The following is a 26,768-nucleotide window of genomic DNA, read 5'->3' as shown; positions in this document are numbered from 1 at the left end:
GCTTGGGGAAAATATTATAAATTTAAAAAAAAATCTAAAATATTCTGTGATCTATAAATTTGACATTTATAGGAATTTCCCGCCAAAAATACATAGCATTAGATTGGAGACTGAAATAAATTGGAAACACATTGGGATGTATTTACAATGCAATGTAATGGTTGCACTAAGTCTATCTGTAGGAAAGATTGTGTACTAATGAAAAGTAAAATCTAAAGGTGGATTTGCAATTTCTCCTGATTTTGAGTTCCCATTGACAGACATCCAAAGAGCTAAATTGCAAAACCTACTAAAAAAAAATTAAAAAACTAAATACGACAAAAAAACTACCCATACAAATGAACTACTAAGTAAGATTTAAGAAGCAGTCCTGTTGATTCCTTAAGTTTATCCAAGTGAGATCTTTATGAAAGATTTGACAAAGTCGATGAATAAGTTTTCATCATTCTACGTGAATTGTGTTACAAAGCGTGAAAAGGTATATTTATTCTAAGACAAAAAAAATATATATATATAAATCAATTTTCTATTTGAAAATCTCTTTCTCATTCAAAATAGAGACCTATACATTATCTATTATAAGAAAAAAAAGGACACTAAAAAAAAATTGGAGATGAACTAAAATTCTGGACCCTACTATGTACACAGGTTGCATCTTTATTCACTTACATTCATCATCTATTTTGTTCTAAAATATATTTTCGTTTTACTTTTTTTTTCTTCAACTTCCTTTCACTCTCTCTCCATCTCTCTTTGTTAATTAAAGTCTAAACTTATCAGTTCTTTTTCGTTTTTTTTTATTGTATTCACCCATATTCATCTGTTTTGTCATCCATTGTCCCTTGATTTATCAAATCATTGTCTCTCATCGTGAATTTCCTTTTTTCTTTTGACTTTTGTATCTTAATCTGAAACTCAAATTAAACTCCCTCACCAAATAATTTAACAATTTATCAGTCATTTTTTTTCTTTAAATTTTCTTCATATTCTGGAGGTTTCTTTTAAGGAGAACATTACTTCTTTTTTTCTTAATATTCTTATATCTTTACGCAAAAAAGTCGTGCAGGACCCGCCTGAGTGGATTCTCCAAATTTCACAATAACACAGAGTAACATTTACCATGGGAAAAAGAATGTTTTTTTCTCTTTGCTCATTTTAGTGAAAATCTCTTCCCTGACAGTTTTTCCTAACATTGAATTTTCTTTTAATGAAAAATCCAGCTTTAAGGATTTTCTGTGTCATAGGGAAGGAATTCAATCAGATAAAATGAGCAACATTGGATGACAAACTTTCTGGAAAGTATAATATAAATTTTTCCATTTAGTTTTATCTTCCAAAACATTATTTTTTTTATACCCAACAATTTGTTCTCTCTCTCTCTCTCTCTAAACTAATTAAGACACGCTATTATTAGGTACAAGATATAAGATAAATATTATGCACTAATATTACTAACTCTTCATTTTCATAATATTCTTTTTTTTCTTTAATTATTCTTTTGTTCTCCATTACAAATGTTCAATATCAAAGAAAACATTGTCCATTGTGCAGGAAATGCTCCGATGTAATGAGTCGAAAATATGAATTTGTAAGTAGAATAAATTTAGAATTTTATGTCCATGCGAGATAAAATTTTCAGAAAAAAATAAAATATAACAAAATATTCAAAAAAGATCTGAAATTAAAAAAAAAATTGAACATACACAAATGGGACTAGATTAAAGTTTGAAAAAAAAAAACCATTAGGGGAAAGTACTCTCCCTTCGAACGTTCATGTTCATGCCTTCGAATAATGTGAATTTTCTTTTATTTTTCTTAGGAGACTTAGACATTTCTATTAAATATTAGTTTATCATCAATGGCGGATACAGGGTAGAAAGTCCAGTCAGTAAATGGTTAAGGGGATCCTGGGATACCAGAAACAAAATTGTGAATACAAAATTGTATATACAACCAAGGGCATGACGTTTCCCATGTTTCCCATATGTTTCTAGCGTGCCGAAAAAAACTTTTGAGTTTATTAGCTGTTTTCTGTCATTGTAGAATGAATTAGCAAAAAATACTAATACAAAATAAAAGCTAATTTAATAACGAAGACGCAACCGAAAACCCCAAATTGGCAACCTACGTAGTTTTGGAGATATCTCGTGAAATGTGTACGAAAACAGGAAAAAAATTACACTAAAACTGATCGCATTTTTCAGAGCTAATGTCACCCCCTGTATACAACAATACATAGGTTGAGATTCCCATTATTCAGGATTAATAAAAGGCTCTATTTTAGGTTCGAAGGTGTAGCTAAGATTTTAGAAAGAGTAGTGGCCAAATAAGAGGATTACCTCCTTCGAAAAGAGGCTTTTTTCGAACGCAATAGAGCTTTCTTGAAAATTTGCAAAAAATAAGTCTATATTTTACGAATTCGAGCTTGTTTAAAAATCAATAAAATCGTTTATAAGGATATTTAGGAAAACGAAATCTGCCGCTATTTTTACTCCGATTTTGACGGATTTGGACTAAGGGGTGCAAAAACGTTCTCATTTTCCTCTCCTTTCATACTCATTTTTCATTGTAGCTTCCTTTGAGAAAAATCGTTTCAAAATGTCCCCAAAATTCTCTTAAAAGCCCATTTTGAAAAATTTAAATTTTTGTTTTTTTTTCATAGATTTTTAAACCTGATTAAATGATTTTGGACTTTTTAAAAAGCTAATTCGATCCAACAAAAGACATTTCAAAAGAATAAAAATACATAGTGTGAGAATGAGAATGTGTTAAGATATGCTAGTTGTAGAATCAACACCTTCTGCCCCTCTCACTATCTATGGGCAACCCATCCCACTTGTTGATCGAGCACGCAATCTGGGTATTATTTTTAACTCTTCGTTCACCTGGTCTGATCATGTTTCTCACATCAACCAAAGGATCTATTGTACTCTCCGCACACTCCGACGCTTTCGTGAGCTCACGCCGTTCAATACTCGACTTCTCCTCGTTAAATCTCTTCTCATTCCAGTGATGACTTATGGCGCTGAACTATTTTTCGCTGCGGACTCTGAAACATTGAGACGTTTGACGGTGACCTTTAACAATTGTGTTAGATACGTCTGTGGTCTCGGTCCTCGCGATCACATTTCTAGGCACCGCAACATTTTGGTGGGTTGTGATCTCCCATCACTCCTCCGTCAGAGAGCGGTTTCTTTTCTGTTTCGTCTGATTTTATTTGGGGGACCGCGTTACTTGACCTCACTTCTGATTCCTGGGGCCTCGGCCAGGGTGCGGGGACTCCTGGTGCCGAGGGCGCACTCTAACCAGCTATCGCGAACCATTTTTGTCGACGGGGTTGTCTTGTTCAACTCCCTTCCCTTACATGCCAGATAATCACTGATAGGCATCGCTAGATTCTTCCAGACTGAGTCAGGTTAAATCCATAATCTTTTTTATTCTTCTTCGAATACTTTGATATGCTTCCTGTCTATTTCTTTTTAGTTTAAACTTAATCAAACCATGTAAGAGGGGCGGACCCTATAGGTTCTGATTTAAATAAATAAATAGTAAAATAGTAGAAGGGACAATGGACACTCCCTGCCCCTCTCTCGATAGGCCCATGTTTAGTGTAATCAATTCAAACATTAAAAATTGGAATATTCAATGAGCCGAATGGATAAAATAAAATGTATTATGAGCTAAAACAAAGTGTACAAAATTTTTAAAAGAGCTGTTCAGGGGACACCATCGAGATAGGGCCCCGTCAGCATTTCCTCTTTTAGCTGCCCCCTACACAGAAAAAAAAATATTTTGTAAAATTGTTCGTAAATGTTTGTGAATTCCTGTTGGGGACTTACGAAATGCTCGTGAATCGTATAACCCATAAACAAGGCCGTAAAATTTTGTACTTTTTTCACAAACATTGTTCGTAAAATGATCATTTTACGGACATTTTTTGTACTTTTACAAACATTTGTTCGTAAATGTTCGTAAACAAACAAAAATGTTCGTAAAATTTTGTCATTTGTTCGTATTTGTTCGTAAATATTTGTTTGTCTGGCAAAAAATTACGAACAAATATGAACAAATGACAAAATTTTACGAACATTTTTTGTGTGTTTACGAACATTTACGAACAAATGTTTGCAAAAGTACAAAAAATGTTTGTGAAAAACGTAAAAAAAATTTACGAACTTGTTTGTGGGTTATACGATTCACGAGCATTTGTAAGTCCTCCATAGGATTTCACAAACATTTACGAACAATTTTACAAAATATTTTTTTCTGTGAACAGGAAAAAGTGACCTGCCTTTCAATGCGGCAACCTTTGAATAGTTCAGTTTGATTAATAAAATAGAATTATTTCTTTGGGAAATAAGATAAATTCAAACGCTCATTCAAAAACAAGTGTTTATAAAAGTACAAAAAATGTTCGTCAAATGATCATTTTACAAACAATGTTTGTGAAAAAAGTACAAAGTTATACGAACTTGTTTGTGGGTTATACGATTCACGAGCATTTCGTAAGTCCTCCATAGGATTTCACAAACATTTACGAACAATTTTACAAAATATTTTTTTCTGTGAACAGGAAAAAGTGACCTGCCTTTCAATGCGGCAACCTTTGAATAGTTCAGTTTGATTAATAAAATAGAATTATTTCTTTGGGAAATAAGATAAATTCAAACGCTCATTCAAAAACAAGTGTTTATAAAAGTACAAAAAATGTTCGTCAAATGATCATTTTACAAACAATGTTTGTGAAAAAAGTACAAAGTTATACGAACTTGTTTGTGGGTTATACGATTCACGAGCATTTCGTAAGTCCTCCATAGGATTTCACAAACATTTACGAACAATTTTACGAATGATTGTTTTCTGTGTATATCCGCCACTGCTTATCATCAATTATTTATAATTACGTGATAATTATGTGTAAGTCTCTTAGGTAAAATTAAAGAAATTCACATTTCTCGAAGGCATGAACGTTCGAAGGGAGACTACTTTCCCCTATAGATATTTTGCACGAGTGTGTTGTGCACACGAATTATAATCTTAAGGGCAAAATCACATTGACAATAAAATGCTTGCCGTGGCCTCATCATATTTCGTTATATTACGCATTTCCCTTGCAATTCTTATGCAAATTCACAATTACCGTATTACCTTATCTCATACTCGGTGGCACTAGGTGAAAATAATATAAGAAAATTGGAGAAATGAAACGAAAATGCGATAAACTGTGAGCAAAAAAACTGTACGGTTAGTTTTTTTTGCTCACCGTTTATCGCATTTTCGTTTTATTTCTTCAATTTTCTTATATTATTTTCACCTAGTGCCACCGAGTGTGAGATAAGGTAATACGGTAATCGAGATTTTGAATAAAAATTGCAGTGAAATTGCGTAAATTAACGAAATATGATGAGTATTTTACTGTCAATGTGATTCAGCCTAAGTCGATAATTACTTATTTGCATGCAAAAAAGTCTCCCGTAAATGCGTTTTCGACGTCTCCATTGAGATTTTTTTTCCTGCTAAATGGACAATTTGGTTTTTTTTTGTTGATATTTTTGAGGTCTAACGATTAGGCAGTGTCTTTTTAATATGGAAATTTAAAAACTGTTCTCTCTATCTCTCTTGGTGAATAATCCTATAACTATGTTTCATTTTCTCATATCATGCGATAAATAAGTATTATCATATGAATATTTTCTGTATATGTTCATTGTCAATCTCTAGCATTAATATACTTTTTTTGTTATGTACTGTGATTGATAAATTACAAGATACAGATATAATATTTTTTTTCCATGTAATTTATATCGATAATAATTGTATGGGGAAATCTATATTGCCAGTTAATTTTTTTCCAATTTAATATTCCCTCAATGAAGGTCTTTTTTTTTGTCTCTTTAAATATGAAATCCTCACTACAGATTGAAGCATAATTTTTTTTTGGTCTCTCAATATAAAGGATTTCTCCATCTAACATTTACACTTTACTTGTTTTTTTTCTATTTCTTTTTTTTTCTTCTCAATAGAATGCATTATTAATTAGTTTTAAAATATTTTCGTTTTGCCAATTCGTGAATTGCCTATCATCATTCACATAAACCATGAGAGAATTGCTGTATGTCTTCTCATCAATATCACAATAATTTGTAGACAACTTTTTTTTCGTGCTGAAACGCTTAAATCCATTGCTTTTCGGTAAATTGGCAGAATAAAAAAAAATAAACTAAAGACAAGCTGCCAATATTATCAATTATTGTAGAAATAATTCTTTAAAAATATCTTTATCATTAACATTGGATTATGTGATGAAACCTCACAGCAATTCAGCAAATTTTCATTGAAAAGATCTATTCCTGTGGCTTTAAAGTCTTCACAGATTATATTCATGCAAAATAAGTCAGTTGTAAAAAAAGGTAAATAAAAAGACTTTAAAGAAAAATCGATGTATAAAATTAATAAGAGAAAGAACAGAAAGATTGTAGTCTCACGTGGGAAAAAATGTCCAATTGGCAATAATTCTCTGGAGGAACTATCTCTCCTTCTCTCTCTTCTTTACATGAGCAGCTCCATTTGAGTGATTCACCTGCAATAACCGGAAGAGATTGTCACACCGGGAGAATTTTAGGCAGCAATCGCTTCATTATGATGTCATTCCCATTGATGTGGGGACGGTGGAAGTTCTGAAGGATGAGCCACAGTAGAACTGCAAAGATACCAAGTATTTTCGTTAAGAAAAATTAATGCAATTTTTCCCAAAGCAAACAAATTGTGAGGATAGAATATTTAGAAAAAAAAACACTCCTAAAATTTATTCTATTCCATATATTTACAAACCAAATCTAAAAGCTTATGCCTATTTCAAAATAGACATCCTTTATCATGCAGGAAACTTTGTGTCGAAAGCTTTTAGAAAATCTTTGAAGCAATTTAATTTTCATTCATGTAAAATACAGAAAATGCAAAATTTTACTGTAAAACTTTAAGAAAATCAATAAGAAATACAATCAAACACAAAGCCCTTGCTCTGAACAAAGAATCTAAATTTTGAAAGTCATGGTAGAATCATTTGAATAGGAAAAGGCTTTCAGGCTTTACACAAAATCTGGCTTCGAACACTTTATATTTTTTCTCATATTCCATTAATGAATCTGACCTATTATTTCAGGAAATGTGTGACTTCAGACTAGCTTATTAAAATATATTGCCATAGGTCAAATTCATTAAACACTGAGAGAAATCCGAAAAAGTTAAAATAACATTCCGGAAATGTTAATTTTACCCCGCAGTATTGATCCAAAATCGGTGTAAATATCACCCTTTTCAGGTGTATTAGGCTAAAATTACCCTTTTTCGTGTTAATTTTACCCTTAAAAAGGTGTAAAATTAACATTAAAAAATGTTGATATATTTTTACACCTAAAAAGTGTTAAAGTTATAAGGAAAAAAAGTTAATCGCACGCTCTTTTTTTCTCAGTGAATGAATATGGAACAAAAAAATATGAAATGTTCGAAGCCATAATGTGTATGAAGCCTGAAAAGCCTTCCCCTACTGTTTTCCAAAGACTTGAAAAACATAAAATGCGCTTCTATGCAATCGATGATTTTATGCACACAAGACACAATGATAAAATAATAAAATAAAAAAAATACATTCAAGCTCTATATACACCAAATAAATTACAACTCAAAAAAGAGTAAACAAAAGCTGTAACTCTCATCCCATCTACTTAAAAAAATATTAAATTTTAAAATCAATCACATATTTCAGCATAGCTTTCGATCTCAATTTTGAGGAAACTTAAGGGGTTACGTGGGTCGCGCAGATTAAAAAAAAAAACAGCATATTTCCTTGACATCTTAAAGAAAATAATAATTCGAGATTTTAAGCATTTAATTGTCCAATATTTTAACTAGGGGAAAGCACGCTACCTTCGGACGAGTCAAGCTTCGGACAACTCAATCTTTTTTTCTATGTGCTTAATGAATTTGACGGAAGAATCAGTGGCACAATAGGTAAGACCGTTGGCTCGTGGCGGATCGATTCCCCGGCTCGACTTAGGGCAGAATCACATTGACAGTAAAATGCTCACCGTATTCCGTTAATTTACGCATTTTTATTGTAATTCTTAAGCAAATTCTCAATTACCGTATTACCTTATCTCATACTCGGTGGCACTAGGTGAAAATAATACAAGAAAATTGAAGAAATAAAACGAAAATGCGATAAACGGTGAGCAAAAAACTGTACGATTAATTTCTCTTAGTTTTTTTTTTGCTCACCGTTTTTCGAATTTTCGTTTTATTTCTTCAACTTTCTTATGTTATTTTCACCTAGTGCCACCGAGTATGAGATAAGGTAATACGGTAATCGAGAATTTACGTGAAAATTGTAATGAAAATTCGTAAATTAACGAAATACGGTGAGGCTACGGCGAGCATTTTATTGTCAATGTGATTCTGCCCTTACTGTTGTGAGTTCGAGTCCCGCCCGGTGCAAATATCTGAATGTCTAATTTAGACAATTTTCATATATGTCAATAACGTAATACAGTAGAACTCCGCTATAGGCCATCGCTCTATAGTCCACAATATATCGAGCGTTAATTTCAAAACATTGATTTTAAGTTAGGTTATGTTTTTTAGTGCATGCAGCGGTTTTTCCAAAAAAAAATTGGTTTGGGTCTTCAACCTTTCTAATCTTTTATAAAATTTCAATAAAAACTATAAATAATATTTACAACGATCCTCAGATAGCTGATTGTAAGTACATACAGTTTTTTTTTTTATTCTACTACAAGCAAATTGATAATTCGATAAATTATGCGATGCACTTTTATCGCTTTTAAAAATTTGTTGAAGATTTTCATTCGGCACTATAAGCAATTTACACTACAATAAAACGACTTAATAAAGAATAGAATTATTTATTGAAAAAAGATATTAAAATGAAAAAAAGACGAAGCCAGGGGTCGAACCCGCGGTACTCCCGTTGAATGTCCTGCGCTGTACCGCTGAGCCACCGCTGCATGCAGTCTCATTCGAATTTTCTTTATTATGTGCTGCATATTTTTAACTTTGGGGAATTTAAAAAAAAATAACCAAATTTCGCACTTTTTGATTATACCACGTTTAATTTGATGCCTTTCTGCGTAGTTGAGCAAAGCCCCAAATTTATATGAATTTGATGACTCGAGTACTTCCCTCGTTAGGAAAAATAACGGAATTTCATATTATTCGAAGGCATGAACGTTCGAAGGAAGACGACTTTTTCCTACTCGGTGGACGAGATATCTCAGAATATATTCATTTGCAGTTAAAAAACTAAATGTTTCCTATTAGCTTATGAGTTAAACTAGTACTTGAATGGTAGAATTTCTTTTATCTTGATCACAATTTGTTTTACAAGTCAAAACGTGGTGTAAAATTACTTAAATTTTTAGGCTGTTTTTGTGAATCTGAATTTCTGTTGGATTTTTCAAGGTTAGTTGGAAAACGTTTCATTGATTTTGTTTATCGCATTCATTTTTATTGTTGAATTTCGGCCATTAAAAAGTGCGTCGTCCTTAAAGGGTTAACTGATCCTGATCAGTTAACAAGAAATATTTAGTTTTTTTGTGCATCAGAGGAATATGTTCTGAGAAATTTTATCTATCGAAAAGTATGTTTTTTTAATGTCTCCGAGAATCAGGCTCCAACGGCTAAATATTTGAAATTTTTACATAAAAATTTCAGAAAATATAGTTTAAATATTGTACTTTTATATGCTTTTGAAATGAAATAAGAATAAAAGTTTATTATGTTGAAAAAAAAAATAGAAAAAATATGGTGTTTTCCAGTTCTTTTGAGCCACCTAACCCCTTAAAACAAAACCAACACCATAAAAAAAATCGTGCAAAATAAAATTTATTTGAAAAAAAGGAAATATTTGAAAGGAATAGCAAGAAAGCTTCAAAAGCGGTGAATTCTTCCATTTAGTTCTTGTCATGCAAAACTATTTTAGATAAAAAATGTACATTTGCTCCAAAAGTGTGTGTAAAAAAAAAACAAAACAATAGAAAAACTTTTGAAAAAATAAGATTCACTAGAAAATCTACTAGTTTTATGTGTATTTTTTCCATTTCGTTTTCAAAAACAATCTCAAACTACTTTTCTTTCTTTTTTTTCAATTCATTCAATATTTTCTTTATTAATTATTTAAATATTTCATTTATGTTTAAATTAGATTCATTGATGAAATTTTCAAATAGTTTTCAGATTTTTTTTTGCAATCAATATAGAAATGGCAGAAAGGAAAAGGATTTTTGGAAAGTTGCACCTAGATTGTCCTTTTTTTAATTCGAAAGATATTAACAAAAAATTGGTATTTTAAAAAAAGAAGAAAAAAACAGAAAAATTGAAAAAGGCCAAAATAAAGGATGGAGAAATTTAAAAAATATATATAACAGGTTGTAATTAACCAATAAAATTTGCATAGAAAAAATTGTATTGTTTTCTTATTATTATGATATTGAAATATAGTTGAAATGGTTTTTGACTTGATTATCTATCACCTTCATTTTTTATTTATTTATTTTCTTTTCTAGTTACCTTACACTATATGGCGAAAAAAATAAAAAAAAAAAACTATTCACGATCTACACATAAAATCATTTTACTTTGAAATATTTTTTTTATGTACAATTTCAAAGATAAAAATTGAACAACCACATGATTTATTTAAATTTGGCTGCTTTTCTCAAAATAAAAAGAGAATATTGCACAAAAATTATAAATTTCTAACGATAACGTAATTTATTTACTATTCCCCATGAAAATTTTCACGTTTTTAATATAGATTTAAAAGATAAGTAAAGCCTTATTGACTTTAAGAAAAGCAAATGTGCGTTGAAGCTTTCGACTCCAATTCAAGCACCTAAAATTATTCCATTATTTATCGATTAATAGGCATATAATATATTTGTGTATTAAATATGTATTAGAAGCCTATTTTCGCCCAATGAGATGTATTATTAAAACTGTTAAAAAAAAACTTTCATGAAAAATATAGAAAATTTTGGTTTAAATATGTAATTAAATGAATTATGAAATTCAGAATACAAGAAATGATAAAGTTACGCTGTTCTCAATGATATTACCATGAAATTTAATCATATTATTAGCACCGTATGAAACATGATTTGTTTATATTTTCTTTTTATTTTCAATCATAACATAAATCCAAAATGCACGGAGCAAATAAACAAAAATTAGTGAGAGAAAAATTGAGAGGAATAAGAAAAATTATTTGTGTAAATAAATCATTATCATAAAGCATGTAAATGAAGATTATGTAACGAATTAATTGGATTAATAAGACAAACAAACATATGAAAGGTAATGCAAGTCAAATTTAGAATATCTTTTCAAATTAGTGTAGGTAAAAACACATCGTAAATTTTTTTCTGTTTCTAAACAAAAAGGATAAAACTTCAGCTCTATTCTAATTTAAATAAAAAACTATAAGCGAAATTAATAAAAAAGAATAAATATTGTAATACAAAAAATAGAATCTAAAATTTTATGTAAATAAATTTACAACTCAGTATATTTTTCAAAGAGATATTTTTTTTTCTTTTTTTCAAAACATTATGTTTGTTGAAATTTCAAAACAAACAGAATTGAATAAAAAATAAACTTTTTGAGAAACTTGGTAATTCCACTATATTCAAAGGAATTTGCAGATTTATTGAGTGGATTTAATTCTTATTTGTTCAGCGGAAGGTGGGCCTACATTAAAAACGATATTTTCATTTATTGCTAAAGGAATCTGGACTTCGGCAGAATTTGATTTAGATCCACAATTGTTTTGTCTATCTAAATTACAGTACGCTAAATCCCAGCTCCACTTATAAATATCCGAAAAAATACAGTTTTGAATGTAACCTCCCTCCATTTCCTTTTTTACAAACGAGGTAAAAAAAAGAAGTAAGAGAACCTGGGACAATATTTCACAAATCAAAATTTTCCAAATTCGAGAAGCCAAGTTTTCAAATTTTTTTAAGCAAAGGTAGTCTTTATGAACCTCCCTAAACGTCCAAAATTTTAAAGAATACTATTAAAGACTACGAAAAAAATATTATTTTGACTGCACATTTTCGAAAATTTAAGCATTTATGGGTATTTTAAGGGGTTACGTAGGTCAAGCATTCTAAGAAACAGCAGCATATTTCCATGACATCTTTTTTCAACATAATAAACAAGAATGTAATTCGAGTTCCTGAGCATATAAAAGCACAACATTTTAACTATATTATCTAAAATTTTCATTTAAAAATTTTAAAATTCAGCCGTTGGAACTTGATTTTTGGGACTTTGATTTCTGATGAATACACTCTGAGACATCTTGTCCATGAAAAAAAAAACATGTTTTTTTTTTTTAATACGTCTCCGAAAATCAAGTCCCAGCAGCTCAGCTTTAAAGAGCTTTAAAGATATCAAGAAAATATGCTGTCTTTTTTCTTAAAATGCACGACCCACGTAACCCCTTGAAAACAATTTGGATGTCATTTTTTTTTCATGTAAAAGGCAAAGTGTGGGAAATTCTGCACTGACTGACTTTTCCTTTGCCCAATCTTAAAAAATAAGAAATGTCCAGATTTTAATACAAATTTTGTTGGCAATTCATTGTTCTATAAATTTTTCATAGGCCATTCCCTTATATCTCTACCACAAAAGTTCTTTCCAAGCAATTTTTCAAGATATTTTTGGCAAAGAAATAGTAATATTTTCTGGATTTGAAAAAAAAAACAGAAAAGACCCATTAAACAGATTTTTCTTGTCAAAAACTACTCTTGAAAAATGACTTAAGAACCTCGTTCATATAAATAAAATGGCCAAGGATAAATATGTAAAGAAAACCCTGATCAAAATCCCAAAAGCTAAAATCCCAAATTCCAAAATTCCGAATGGGTCGAAATCCCGAAAAGCCAAAATTCAGAATAGTAGAAAACCCGTAATTCAAAATCTCGAATGGGCCATAATCCTGAATGGGTCAAAATCCCGAAAGAAAAAAATCTCGAAAGCCAAAATTCCAAAAGCCAAAATCCCAAAAGGATCAAAATTTCGAAAGCCAAAATTTGGGAAAATGACAAAGGGAAATTTTCTGTTTTGTAAAATTATTAGTTTGCCTTGTAGAGGCAAAGGGAAATTCCCGGGATTTTGGCTCTTGGAATTTTGTTTTGTTTTTTTTTTTTGGATTTCCGAATAGTAGAAAACCCGTAAACCCAAAACCTCGAATGGGCCAAAATCCTGAATGGGTCAAAATCTCGAAAGCCAAAATTTGGGAAATTATTAATTTCAATTGTTCAAAGGGAAATTTTCTGCTTTGTAAAATTATCAGTTTCGCTTGTAGAAACAAAGGGGAATTCCCGGGATTTTGACTCTTGGAATTTTGTTTCTTTTTTCGGATATTTGGAATTAGAAATTTTGGCATTCGGAATTTTTGGCATTCGGGATTTTGGCTTTCGGAATTTGGCCTTTCGGGATTTGGCCTTTCGGGATTTTGGCGTTCGGGATTTTGGCGTTCGGGATTTTGGCTACCACCGTATAAATATTTATATCAACTAAAACTTTGATAAAACCAAGTTTAGAAAAATGGTTCGAAATGCTATTTTCTATTCGATATATATATTTTTTTAAATTACAAACTTTGTGATAATTTGCACCAGGTTTTCAAATGCATTTCGGAATAAAATAAAATCTTATTTTTTTCATTAAAAAAAATAATATCAAACCAATAATTTGTGGTTTTTATCATTTTATCATTTTTTTTAAATTAATTAGCTTTACTTTTTTCAAAGCTTAGAATAGAGCTGTAAGTTTGTTTAAAATGCATGTGAGATTGAAAAACAATTATAAAAAAAAAAAACGGAATTTACTTGAAAAATAAAAAGAATTGATCAAATGAGAAAGGTGATCAAAGAGTGGCCTTATTTGGTTTTGAGGGGGACACACCTAGGCGCCTGGAGATGAGAGCATTGAGTTGATGGTTGGAGATATGTTGATATCGGATGGGTCGATACTAGTTGAGTTGATTGAATTGATGGCTAGACTGTTGTTGCTGTTGCTGCTGCTGTTGCTGTTGCTGCTGAAGCTGCAGTAGCTGCTGCTGATCAAGTTCTGCAGTACTGAGTAGTCAAATATTTTTTGTTTGCTTCTTTAGTAGTGGAAGATTGTTTTTTTTTCAATTTTGTTTTGTTTTTTTTTTTCTTCGTGAATCTAGCATTGTAATCTATAAGTCACAGTTGTATTTAAAATTTAAGTTTAAAAAAAAAAACCTCCAAAAGCAAACATCTTCAAACTCATTCGCATAATTTGATTTTTCAACAAAGTCAAAGAAGAAAATAAAAGGCAAAATTCTACGAAAAAAAAATTACTATCCAGACTCCCAAAGTATTTTATCTTTTCAACTCTATTATTTTTTTTTTAAGAAAAAAAATTTCTCGTTTTACTTGCACTCAAACAAAACTTTGTCTTAAAATGTTTCAGTCAAGTGTATTATAGTCACCGCGATAATAAAATGTGGCAAAATATATTCCACTTTTCTTGTCATTGCGCCCTTACCTGGCGAAACTCTTAAACGCCGCACTTTGAGGATTTATACAGAGCGGAACTCGTCCGGTCTGAAGTTGTTCCGCTATGAACTTGTGCATTTCCTCTGTGGAGAAAACGAAAGGTTTTTCAATTTTGGCACATAGAGAGCCAAGTATAATTTTCACATTTATAAAAAAAAACAGCTTAAAAGGAAAAAGGAAAAACCCCATAAATCAACAAGAATTTTTCGCACCTTTAACCTGTTGCACAGAAGTAAGTTTTCTTTCCCAGAGATCATCAAAGGGTTGTGTGGCAGATGGCTCAAAGTCAACAATATACTGACGCATTCCAGCTGAAGTCGTGAAACAGCATTTGCACATACAAGAATGATACCGAAGTCGTCCTTCGTCTAAATATGGATGCGCCAGAGCATCAATCACCGATATCCTCTTGTCCTGCATTCAATCACAGTTAATGTCACTATTTCTTTCTAAATTTCACAATATGATGGCTTTATTAATTATTTTGTGGCCCAAAATCAAACTTACCGGATCAAAGACCAACATCTGACATAGTAGATGAACAGCCTCGTGAGTCGCGTGCGTACTGAGTCTGTACAGTGCTGACAAAGTGGGTGGTTTTGCCGCCCTCCTCAACATATGACATCGTGCTCCTTCGCACGCATGTCGCATGTCCTCCATCGACGGAGTCCCCAAAAGTTCCGTAATCAACTCCAGCTGCAAAATAATCCCACAGAAGAAACGATTTATCCTTAGTCATTCTCTTCTCCAATCACAAAAATTTTCCATTTTCATGAACAAAGGATGTTTTTTTTTTTGTCTTTGCAGATAACGCTTCAACACAAAGATCAATTTACCAAAATTTATATCATCCACCCTCATTTTCATATCCAAATTATTTGTTTTTTTCTCCACCCAAAAGGAGCCCAAGAAATGCCTCAGCAAAAAAAATCACACCAAATTATGTGAAAATAATAAAATATTCAGGAAATCCCTTTCACGGAAAATAGTCTTTTCATGACGTTTTCGCATGTTCGTTTTTTCTTCCCTTTCTCATTTCTCACATTATTGGGAGAATATTTATAAAGTTAAATCTTAAAACTTTGAATTTCATCCTGGAAATCATTTCGAATTTATTGATTTTACTATGAAAATGAAAGAAAGCAGCAAACATTGAATCACATGAATAATAACACAATGATATATGTAATTGAACTGATATTAACCATTTCTTATTGAACTTATCACAATTCAGTTTTTAACTTGAGTATGCTAATCTAGAATGCAGAAAATAAAGAAGCTTCTAATATTCATAATTTTTTTTTAATTTTCAAGTATTTAAATTTATCGTATCACATTTTTGGTATAATTGCTTTCTTTTGCGATCGTGTTCCTTTTTAATCAGGCTGCAGTTATATTTAGAAAAAAGGGGTGACGAAGCGTTCTATGCTTTGCGAAATGCTACAACTCGCGGCATAGATGCATTACTCAAAATGCTTTCGGATCATTTACCATTTACCGGGTCACAATCGATTAGAACCGATATATTAATCACTTAGAAGAGCACCCAAAATAGCTTAGGAGTTGATTTTCGGATGATAATTACACATCGGTTCGTAAAAGGTTCAGAATCGATTTAAATCGGTTCATAATAGTCAAAAATTTTAAGACCTTTCCAAAGAGCTGAAAATAGACTCCGAGTCTTTCTGGAGTGCCCCTCTAGTTCTTACAATGCCTTTTGTTCTTATAATTCTGCAAAATTTCGCGTTGAAATAAATAAAAAAAACTTTTAATTTCTTCACGAGACTTTCTAGGTCGCTCCTATAGTTTTGTGGTCCTACACAGTAAAAAATTGTGTGAGAAATAAAGTTGTGTATTTGAAAAGTTGTGTAAATTCACAAGCAATATGGTTGTAAATTGTAAAATTACTATCATAGTGGTGGTACGATACTAACATAATGCTAGTAAAATTATGTATTGTGTAAGGAAATTTGTGTATTGGAAAATTTGTGTGAGAACTGTCAAAATTCCATTGTTTACTATTGCAATTTTTCTAAGATTTCAGATAGATTTTGCATTTTTAACTGCCTAATTGTCTTCTGGAATCATTCATTGGATTCTTAAAATGTGCCTCAGTCGTGAAAAATTAGGAATAATTATGTAATAACAGAAAACAGAGGAAGCATCATGTAAATTAGAAAAATTGACGATGCAACTCTTGGCCATTTGCTGAAGAGAAGTAAGCAAGTCGGTAGCGGAGGCAGAAAACACGAGACCATCAACGCAAAGATTATGGGTTCAAGTCTCAGACTCTCTCTTATTTTTTTTTCCTTTTTTTATTCTTTTTTTCTTTTTTTTCTTAGTTTAATACCGAGACATATCACAGATAATACAAATAAACCGATCAAAATTGCTCTACAATCAAAATTATAGACAGGAAGCCATTTTATAAAATTGAAAATACACAACTTTGCCAATACACAACATTTCCAATACACAAAATTTACAACCATAGCGCTCGTGCAAAAATTACCAATCGTAGTGGTTGTAATTTTTTTTACTGTGTACTTTAAAATGCATTTTGTCCTTATCTATCAAAATTTCGCGTTAAAGTAAAGAAAAAGATTTTTTAATTCCCTCTTTCTGGGGCGTCCAATTGTTCTAAAGGCTTTCTTGGCGCCCATTAGATTAAGATTAAGAAAACTGTTGAAAATTTAGATTCAATTTTGTTTGAGCTATGCAAGACTTATGCACAATTTTATCCATTTTATTCTTCAGCTGTGCTCGGCTGTACCGGTTTTGACGAGCACCATCTATTTTAAGAAGTCTAACCGCTGTGCATGTTTTCAGTACAATCTTAACCATTTCATGCTTAAGCTGTGCATGTTTTCAAAGTAATTTAAATCAAAATACTATTCTTCAAAATTTTGATTTTTACTGTTAATCAATATTGAGTACTACATTCCTTGAAAACGAGACCTTCCACTTTTGCATTTAACTTTTATTAAAAATAATTAAAATTTCACTGTATTTTCAAAATTGAACCTGTTAAACTCAAAATTAAAAGTTAAATTTTTCAAGGAATATAGTAGTCAATGATACTGATAAACAGTAAAAAAAAACCGTAAACAGTAAAGGCGCCTTCGCGTACAACCACACCCCCCACATGTCTAGATACGCCACTGACCTTAATCCTCTTGAAAAATACTTATTAATGATTCAACGGTATTCAAGGGTATCAGGATTATGTATATATATTTGCCTTCCATTGGAAGCTAATTTGTCAAATAATTTTGTAAATACTCCTTTATTTAAGCAAATTTTTTGAGGCTAAAAAACTTGAAATGCATTTCTTCTTTAGAGTTGATGCTGATAACAGCTCAAAAAATTAGTGCAAAATTGTGAATTTGCATAAGAATTGCAGTGAAAATGCGTAAATTAACGGAATACGGTGAACATTTTACGTTCAATCACTGAGAGAAATCCGAAAAAGTTAAAATAACTTTCCGGAAATGTTAATTTTACCCTGCATTATTGATCCGAAATCGGTGTAAATATTAGGCTTTTTAGGTGTATTAGGGGTTAAAATTACCCTTTTCCATGTTAATTTTACTCGTAAAAAGGTGTAAAAATTATCATTAAAAAAATGTTGATATATTTTTACATCTAAAAAGTGTTAAAATTATGAAGAAAAACAGTTAATCGCACCCCCGTTTTTTTCTCACACTGACAAAAAACGGGGGCCAGATTAACTTTTTTTCCTCATAACTTTAACACTTTTTAGGTGTAAAAATATATTAACATTTTTTAATGTTAATTTTACACCTTTTTAAGGGTAGAAATAACATGAAAAGGGTAACTTTAACCCCCAATACACCGATTTCGAAACAATACTGCAGGGTAAAATTAACATTTCCGGAATGTAATTTTAACTTTTTCGGATTTCTCTCAGTGCAGTGATGTGATTCTGCATTTAAAAAGAAATTTTCTGCTTGCTCAAAATTAGACAAGAAAATGCAATACTTCAATATCACAAAACTTTCAAAGTTTAGCGGACAAAGTTTTCCATTTACGATGAGCTTAAAAGTATGATGTTCTGCTATGTATCATGTTTTTTTTTAGCAAATTATGTAAATCCGTATTAAAAGTTTTACTAAAAGTGCAAGGAAATTATGTTCAAGCTTAACAAACTAACTAGTATCAGAGACAGAGAAAGAGAGTGAAAATGCCTTACCTGTTGAACTGGACTCTGAGCCTGAAAAAGAATTCGACGACCAAGCAATTCTCCAAATATGCATCCAACTGACCAAACGTCCACAGCAGCTGAGTAGTGACGTGCCCCCATGAGAATTTCCGGTGCCCGATAGTATTGCGTGACGACTTCCTGTGTCATGTGCTTACTCTGATCTGGCTCCTCGACGCGTGCCAAACCAAAATCGCAGATTTTAAGGACACAGTTACTATTAACCAGTAAATTACCCGGCTTGATGTCACGATGGAGAATGCGTGCCGAATGGAGATACTTGAGGCCACGCAGAATTTGGTAAAGGAACACCTTTATGTGGTCCGCAGAGAGATGCTGAGGCGACACTATGATCTTATGGAGATCAGACTGCAGAAGTTCGGTTATCACATAACTATTAGATTCGAGGTGAAAATATCGAGTTGAGGAAAATTGTTTGAATTAAAAAACAAAAACAAAAAAAAAGATTTGCGACATAAATCCTTTTCAAATAATTACCGTACAATATTATAAAAAATCATCATCATCATCTTTCCCTTTTCTAATTATCATCATTTCTTCAGATCAAGAAACATTCAACAATTAATTTAGCTTAAGGGATAATTCAATGCAAATACAGTCACAATTTTAATCTGACTCTGTGAAAGAAGATTTTCCTTTTGTTGCGGCAACTTTAGCTCGCCTTACTTTCTCTTCCACCCCAAACCCCCCCCGCCCCGCCCCAATGTCGTCCCCACAAATGATCTCAGTGGATTCCCTAGAAACCCTGAGGGGCATCCAAGTGCAAAAATCAATATACCTTTCCGAGAAAATTCTACACAGCATCCATGTAACGGTGATATTTTCTCAGAAGAGCCCCTGTTCAATTGTTCTCGATTTTGTACAACGTATCAGCCCCTCTATAGGACTTCCCCATCTTTGTGTATAGAGTCGAGAGTGAGGATTGTGAGCATAGGGGAAAGGCTCATAATTTTGTCCAGTTTCTTATTTTGGACACTTTGAGGATAACATTGGACACTAAAAATAAATTGATTAAAATGATGGATTTTTATTCCAATATTTGATGAATAATGAATTTTATCTAAATATTTGTTCTTTTTGGAAGATTTTAACACTAAATACGTTAAATTTTGAATATGATTTGAGTTGAAATTGCTTTGTTGAAAATTCAGTGTGAGCAATTGCTTACGAGAAATATGACAGAACTTCATGTTTACTTCAGTCTTATTTAGCTGTGGTGAAGTATTAACAATGTTTCTTCGCTTTTTTTGAGTGATATTATTGAATACTCATTGAATATTGTGTTGATTCACGTTAGTGGTGATTTGTACATTTGACCTGAAGTGAGATTTGCCTTGTGAATTAGATTTTTCGTGTGAAAAATGGGAAATTTTTTAAGACATTTACCAGTGAGGTGATACTCCTTATTTTGGACAAGTGTTTTTCTCTCAGAATTTCCTGAAGTTTTAGCTTTTGTAATAACTAGGTTGGACAAATGCCTGGAAAAACAAAGGAGCATCATCTCTACGAAAGAGATGTAGTGAGAAAAGCTTTAAAAGGCTCCCGGAAAGGCCAAGAAATGAGCGAATCTGCACGTACTTGGAGTACCGAAGTCAACTCACTTTAATGAATGATATGGAAAGTTTCCGGGCTTCTTGTGACATTCTACGTTTCCCTTACATGAACAGGAAGAGGACTTGGTAAGATTGGCTCATGAAATGAAGAACAATGGACATCCTGTTAAGGCGGATTAGCTGTCCAAATTTACGGCCAAGTTGTCCAAATTAATAACCAGGTTGTCCAAAATAAGAGTCAAATTCACCTCTACATATCAATTCATTTTTAAACGGATTAAAAGTAATTTTAGTAAAAAAAAAGGGCGACAAATACCTTGCCAAGTTTCTAAACAACCCTTCTGAAAAGAGAGTAACAAAAAAAGTCAATTAGTATTGAAAATATCGCACTTCAAACTTGGAACATAGATGCTTATAAGCAGACTGGACCAAATTATGAGCCTTTACCCTATCCCATGCGGAGGGAAAATGAACAACGGCGACGACGTCGTCGCCACCGAAGGTTTCCCACCCAAAAAGCACCAATCAATTTGCCCCACAATCGTTGTATTCCATATCGTGACATTTTCCACTCCTAAAATCGTGATTTTTCCCATACTTCTTCTCATCTACTAGAAATTCCTTGGTAATTTTTCCTTGAATTTTATCAGGCATCCCACGAACCAATCACTCAGACATAACCCCAAAAAAAGAAAGATCTCCTACGCCTATTTCGCCCACGATTGGCACTTTCATTGAGAAATTTCAAGTATACACACGTCTCTGTATGTGAATTGGGGAATCTGTGAAATTCCAACATGTGACGTGAACGAAAAGCCGGAAAATATCGATGAATCTGTTGTAATGATACAGGGAAAAATGCCCGGAAAAAAAGGCCAAAGGTGTCTGGAATAGTTCACAGAAATATCTTAAGGAGAAGAAAAAGGAAAAAAAAAAATCGAGCCACACCCACCCAACACACTTGATGAAGTGGAAAATTTTATCTTCAACATTTCATGCTTTTCTTACTTTTCCCACACATATCGTCCCTTCAATGGTTTTGTGGCAAAAAAAAAAAAAGAAAAGGATATTAAGAGACGAAAAACCTCATGGGAAAGACTATGTACATATTACCACCAAAAAAAAATCTTTCCTGCGAAGAGAAATAAAAGTAAAATGTGGTAATACATAGTTGAGGTGCTTTTCAATCTGCAGAAAGTCAATGAAAACGAAATCACACAGAGGAGGCATCTTTTCCTCAATCAATTTAATAAATCACACACCAGCAGAAAAACTGTTTACTGTCAAAATAAATATTTACTTTTAAGGGAGGAGGGTGACATACAGAGTTTTTCGGTAAAATGCTTGTGGATTGATCATCAAACAGTTTGTGAATTGCTTTTTGCACAAACATTCCGAACAATGGTCTTGCAGTAGTTAATGGTACCTATTGTAATCTCTGACCCTTATTCTTCTCCATCCCCTGAAGAAAAGTTAGAAGAAAATCAATTTTTCCTGACTCACTTTTATATATAAATAACTACACCCCCTTTCGAAAGATTTTGTGCGTATAATTTCTATAACAAGAAAAAAAAACAACATTGGTCTCATCTATTTCGCTTTAGAAAGGATTATTTGAAGGATTTTTCCAAAGCCTTAAATTAATAAATTGTATAAGATGTCTCAATAAAAGGATACATTTCTTGGAAAAAATCCAAATGAGGTGGTTGCAAAATGTCCAGTGCTGAGAGAACCTGTAAAGCAAAAAGAAAAAAGAAAAAAGAAAAAAAATGTCAGTATGGGAAAGTTTGATTACAAATATTGTTCACTAAATTATTTTCTCATGTTTTCCATCCTCTCAATTTGGACGAATTTATATTTTGAATTGTGGTCTTTGTATCCCCAAAAAGGCACGCAATCGCTATCTTTTCTCTCTCTCTCTACAATCTCGCAAAATTTATCGTCTGTCCACAACAATGAAGAATTTCTTTAATTGTTCAACACATTTGTTGGTCAATTTGTGCAAATTGTGGCACTATTGAATTCACCAGTGAAAACAAACTTCACCAGCAATGAGATGAAGAAAAGAATTGCACATAATAATGCTCTTTTGAGAAATTGGAACAATATGACAATTCGCAGTAGAAGAACTTTTTAAGGTTACAATAAAAAAAAAAAACAAGAGATGGCAAAGCGTCCCAGCTTTGCGGAATGCTCGAACTCACGAGATAGAGCTCACCGTTAATTATAGTTTTTCGCATGATCTAGGGGAATGTAGGCATGGTTCGCACAGAATGAACTTTCAAACGATGCGAATTTTCTCTTTGTTTGCAAAGAGCTGACTTACCATTTCTCATCTTGTCTCATGAGCTTAATAATTATCTATCTTATGGCTAAGAAATGACGAACTAGCTCTTGGCAAACACAGAGAAAATTTGCGTTGTTTGAAAGTTCACTCTGTGCGAATCATGCCAACATTCCCCTATTGGTGCTTACTGGTCTTCTATAGAGATCAAATTGATTCACAAATCACAAAAGTATTTGAAAATCAACAAAATCGATACTTAACCGATTCATTACCGATGAAAACCGATGCAGCCGACTTCGAAATTACAATACTTTTCCAAAACATCCAAATTTAACCAAATCAGTTGAAAAATGGACCTTCCAAAGTAGTTTACCTTTAACCTTCAGTTATTCAAAATGGCGAATTTTCCGGTCATAGATTGGGGAATATAGGCAGGCTTCGCACGTGTGAGCTTTGGGACGATGCGAATTTTCTCTTTATTTCCAAAGAGTTGGTTCTGCATTTCTTAGCCATAAGTTAAGTATTTATGAACCTTATCTTCATTGTAAAAATTGGCAGCCAAGCCCTTCTTTCCTAGGTGCTAGGATCACAAATAGAAAATTGGTCCAAAATGGGTAATTTTGATGGCGCATATTTTATTTGATTTCTCATAGTTAAACTCATTTTTAAAAAAAGAATCACTTACACAGTGGATGAAGAGTATACCTGAGATGATATTTACGTAATAATTTTTTGCGTGGGAGGGAAATTATTTTCACGATGGTGGAAAATTCGCAAGTACTACACTGTATGTGGTTTCAAACACTGAATGTGTGAGCGTTCGCACATCCATCAGGCAACTCCAGCTTAAAAATCATAACCTCACTAAAGCCTCATTAGCCACAGTGAAACATTCGTGGTCATTTCCTCTTCGACAGGCGTATAGTCTCCTTCCCATCTCCATGAGACGACGGTTATTGACAGTGTGAACCATGTTCATAGTCGATTTTTCGATATTCATTTGGAAGAAAAAACAGTGCTCCAGAAAATGTGAAAAAATGTGTTTTAAAGGGGTCCCGGTCAAAATCCCGAAAGCCAAAATCCCGAATTCTTAAAAGTGTAATAGCTACTTCCACGATTGCACTCGCGCTTGCTGGAGGCAAAGGGAAATCTCCTGTGTCTCGGGAAATTATTCTAAACATTTTCCTCCATATAATTTAATTTCTTTCAGGATTTTAAACATTCGGGATTTTGGCTTCCGGAATTTTGGCTGCCACCGGTTTTAAAGATCTTCTTTTAGTGCAGTGATAGTTTCCGCGGGTTCACGGGGGTACAGTATAACAATCGGAAAATAATTTTAAATTGTAGATAAAATTTATTTTGAGAAGAAAAGCAATTACGAACCCAAACCCCCATCGTGTGAACACTGCTCCCGGGGGCAAGAATCGCACAAATCGTCATATTTTTTACATTTTCCTGTCCAGGAAAAACCAACAATTCTGTAATACTGAACTAGACATGCATAGAAACTTAAAAGATCCGAGAACTTTTCGGTGTAGTGCAATTCACTGCCCATTTTACAGTTTAGTCAGAAAAAAGTCCTGGGGTGACATGATAATTTATTTTCGATAGTATCGACTGTCGATTTTAAAAACTTTAAGCGATATCTGCACTTCCTGTAATTGATATAGATATTTATTAGCTGTCACATTCTTTTAAAAATGTCACTATGAATGGCTTAACAATGCGTAAAAAGTCGACATTCGCTTAATCTAACAGATATAGCTTTATCGATACTGTCGATTCGATAGTGTCGAAAAGTTATCATTCCACTTCTGAATATGAAGCACGAAAAAATGTGCGAAGGCTGCCTATATTCCCCTATGTTTGGACGAAGTGTTCGCCTGGACTACCTCTAAAACATATCCAAAGATCATTGCAAAAGCTTGGGCAAATTTTGAGAAAAACCGAAAAAAATCATGATTTTTAGGGGATGTAAAATTATTCAAAAACCGGTACTTAACCGGTTCATTACCGGTGAAGACCGATGCAGCCGAGTTCAAAATTTCAATACCTTTCCAAAAAATCCAAATTTAACCAAATGGGGTGAAAAATAAAAATACAGTAGACTCTCGCTCAATCGGCTCTTTTTCAATCGGGCGAAAAATTTTGTTGACAATTTTCACGTTTAATTGTGAAGCTAATCCGCTCAAATTCGCTGTAGTTCTTCCTATGTTATCGTGATGCTTTATAATTGAGCACTTTTTGTGGAATTTACAAAGGCTTTGACGCTCAATTCTATCGCTAAACCGGATGACATTTTGCCCCATATTCCCGATTGAGAGAGAGTCTACTGTAGGCCCACCAAAGTAGTTGACCTTCAATAATTCAAAATGGCAAATTTTCCGATCGGTATATATAGACGAAATGTTCACCTGGACTACCTCTAAAACATATCCAAAAATCATTGCAAAAGCTTGGTCCAATTTTGAAAAAAAAAACATGTTTCTTGAATGGATAGAAGGGGTGGGGTTGTTGTTTATTTTTTTTTTATTGGGGGTCATCGAAGACTGGAAGGCGATATCTCTTACCGTTTAAGCTCCAGAACGGTGACAAGTTGAAAAAAGTCGATTACATAACTGCTGTCTCTTTGAGTTCGAGCAGTAGAATGTTACCTATCCCGTCTGACCAGATAAGCGTGGATTATAGCCTCAATTAACCCCTATCTTTCATACCTTACTTTTAAGAAGCTCCCATACAAAATACCCCTTACAAAATATATGTGAAGGACACTGTTTTGCGTTCATGGCGGTGAAGAGCGGAACTACGAAAATTATGTTGCCGGCATTGTTGCTCAGCTGTTAGTGACAAGATGGAATATTTTCCAAAAGAATTTATTTGTTTTTAAAATTTTCGCAAAGATTCTCAGTGATTTTAGTGTTTTTTTTTTTAATAATAATAAATGTGCGTGAGTGCGTTTCGTGTAGAGAAAAGTGTCGTGGTAAATATAAACAAATTTGCAACCTTGAAATACGTGTTTTTTTATTTCCTTTCGAGGGTACTTTTTAGGAGACAATTTTTTTCAGAATTGTTTTTGCTTTTCTAAAGTGTTAAATCGCTCATACTGGTTAAATAAAACATATCACTATCTTTGTAGCTTCTATCATTTATATAAAATTCGAAGGTGAAATCAGGATGTGAAATTGACAGTTTCATTCCACCGCCATTGATATACATGGCAAGATTCAGTCCTTAATTTGTGCCTACCACTCGGATCTTGCCTATGAGGGCTAAAATAGTGCCTAAAGGTGGGTGTTAATTAATGGCTCAACGCTGGGTCCCCCTTACCCTGTGTCAGACGGGATACGCTCCAATTTAAATTGTCAAACCAACAAATAATATTTATAAATAGTGCAATATTATTACAAAATTGTTTCTCACAACTTTTTTCCCAACATCATCTTATTAATACAGCTGATGTGCCCGCCATACATTGGCTGAAGCTCAATAATGAAAAACTTCCGAAAAGATGCCAATTGAGACACAAAGAGAGGTGATTTCACGGAAGGCGAGGCCAATGTTTAAGTACCGAAAGAAGCTCTAATGATTTTTTTTTCAGGTCACATTGAAAGTTTCCATCCACGCACTTTTTCAACGGCACACCACGTACAAAAAGCTCCATTCATTGAACTTTTTGGGGGATCATTGGAGGCACAAGCGACACTTGAAAAGAGGGAAGATTATCATGCCAAACAGTATAACGTTTTGGGAAAAGGATTTTTTTTCTTTTTATACAATATAATACACATTTACATCATTTGCGATGCCTTTTTTTCTATATGTTATGATATTGATTGTATATTAGGACAAAAACTTATCCATGAAGGACGGATCGGAAAAGAAAAGAATAACAGAGATATTTTCTCATCAATTTTAACCCTTCATGGAAACAATTTTGAAGAAAATGACAATTTATTGAAACATTTCTTGGATATTTCCTCATTTCTTTGTGCTTCCGGAATAAAAATTTCCAAAAAGAAAATAATTAAGCACAAAACAATAATTTTGCCCTTCTACTATGCAGACTTTTCTTTATT

At 32.6% G+C, this 26,768-nt stretch overlaps 1 protein-coding gene across 2 annotated transcripts in view; it reads right to left on the bottom strand.

The window, feature by feature from the left end:
- Positions 1-766: 766 nt before the first annotated feature.
- LOC129801413 (serine/threonine-protein kinase NLK) overlaps positions 767-26,768 on the bottom strand; it is a 74,136-nt gene continuing 48,134 nt past the window's right edge. The window contains exons 3-8 of one of the 2 annotated variants that reach the window (XM_055846391.1): positions 22,083-22,138; positions 18,823-19,225; positions 15,117-15,305; positions 14,822-15,023; positions 14,599-14,692; positions 767-6,700 (exon numbers count right to left, since the gene is read on the bottom strand). In XM_055846391.1, the coding sequence (XP_055702366.1) occupies positions 6,646-6,700; positions 14,599-14,692; positions 14,822-15,023; positions 15,117-15,305; positions 18,823-19,225; positions 22,083-22,138 (999 nt within the window). In that variant the 3' untranslated portion in view covers positions 767-6,645. Of the gene's footprint in view, positions 6,701-11,173; positions 14,163-14,598; positions 14,693-14,821; positions 15,024-15,116; positions 15,306-18,822; positions 19,226-22,082; positions 22,139-26,768 lie in introns of those variants that run through there. The other variant, XM_055846390.1, reaches the window with a different exon arrangement.

This window comes from Phlebotomus papatasi, chromosome 2 (genome assembly GCF_024763615.1).
Source record: "Phlebotomus papatasi isolate M1 chromosome 2, Ppap_2.1, whole genome shotgun sequence".
Taxonomy (NCBI): domain Eukaryota; kingdom Metazoa; phylum Arthropoda; class Insecta; order Diptera; family Psychodidae; genus Phlebotomus; species Phlebotomus papatasi.
This window is presented reverse-complemented; position numbering and strand designations above follow the sequence as displayed.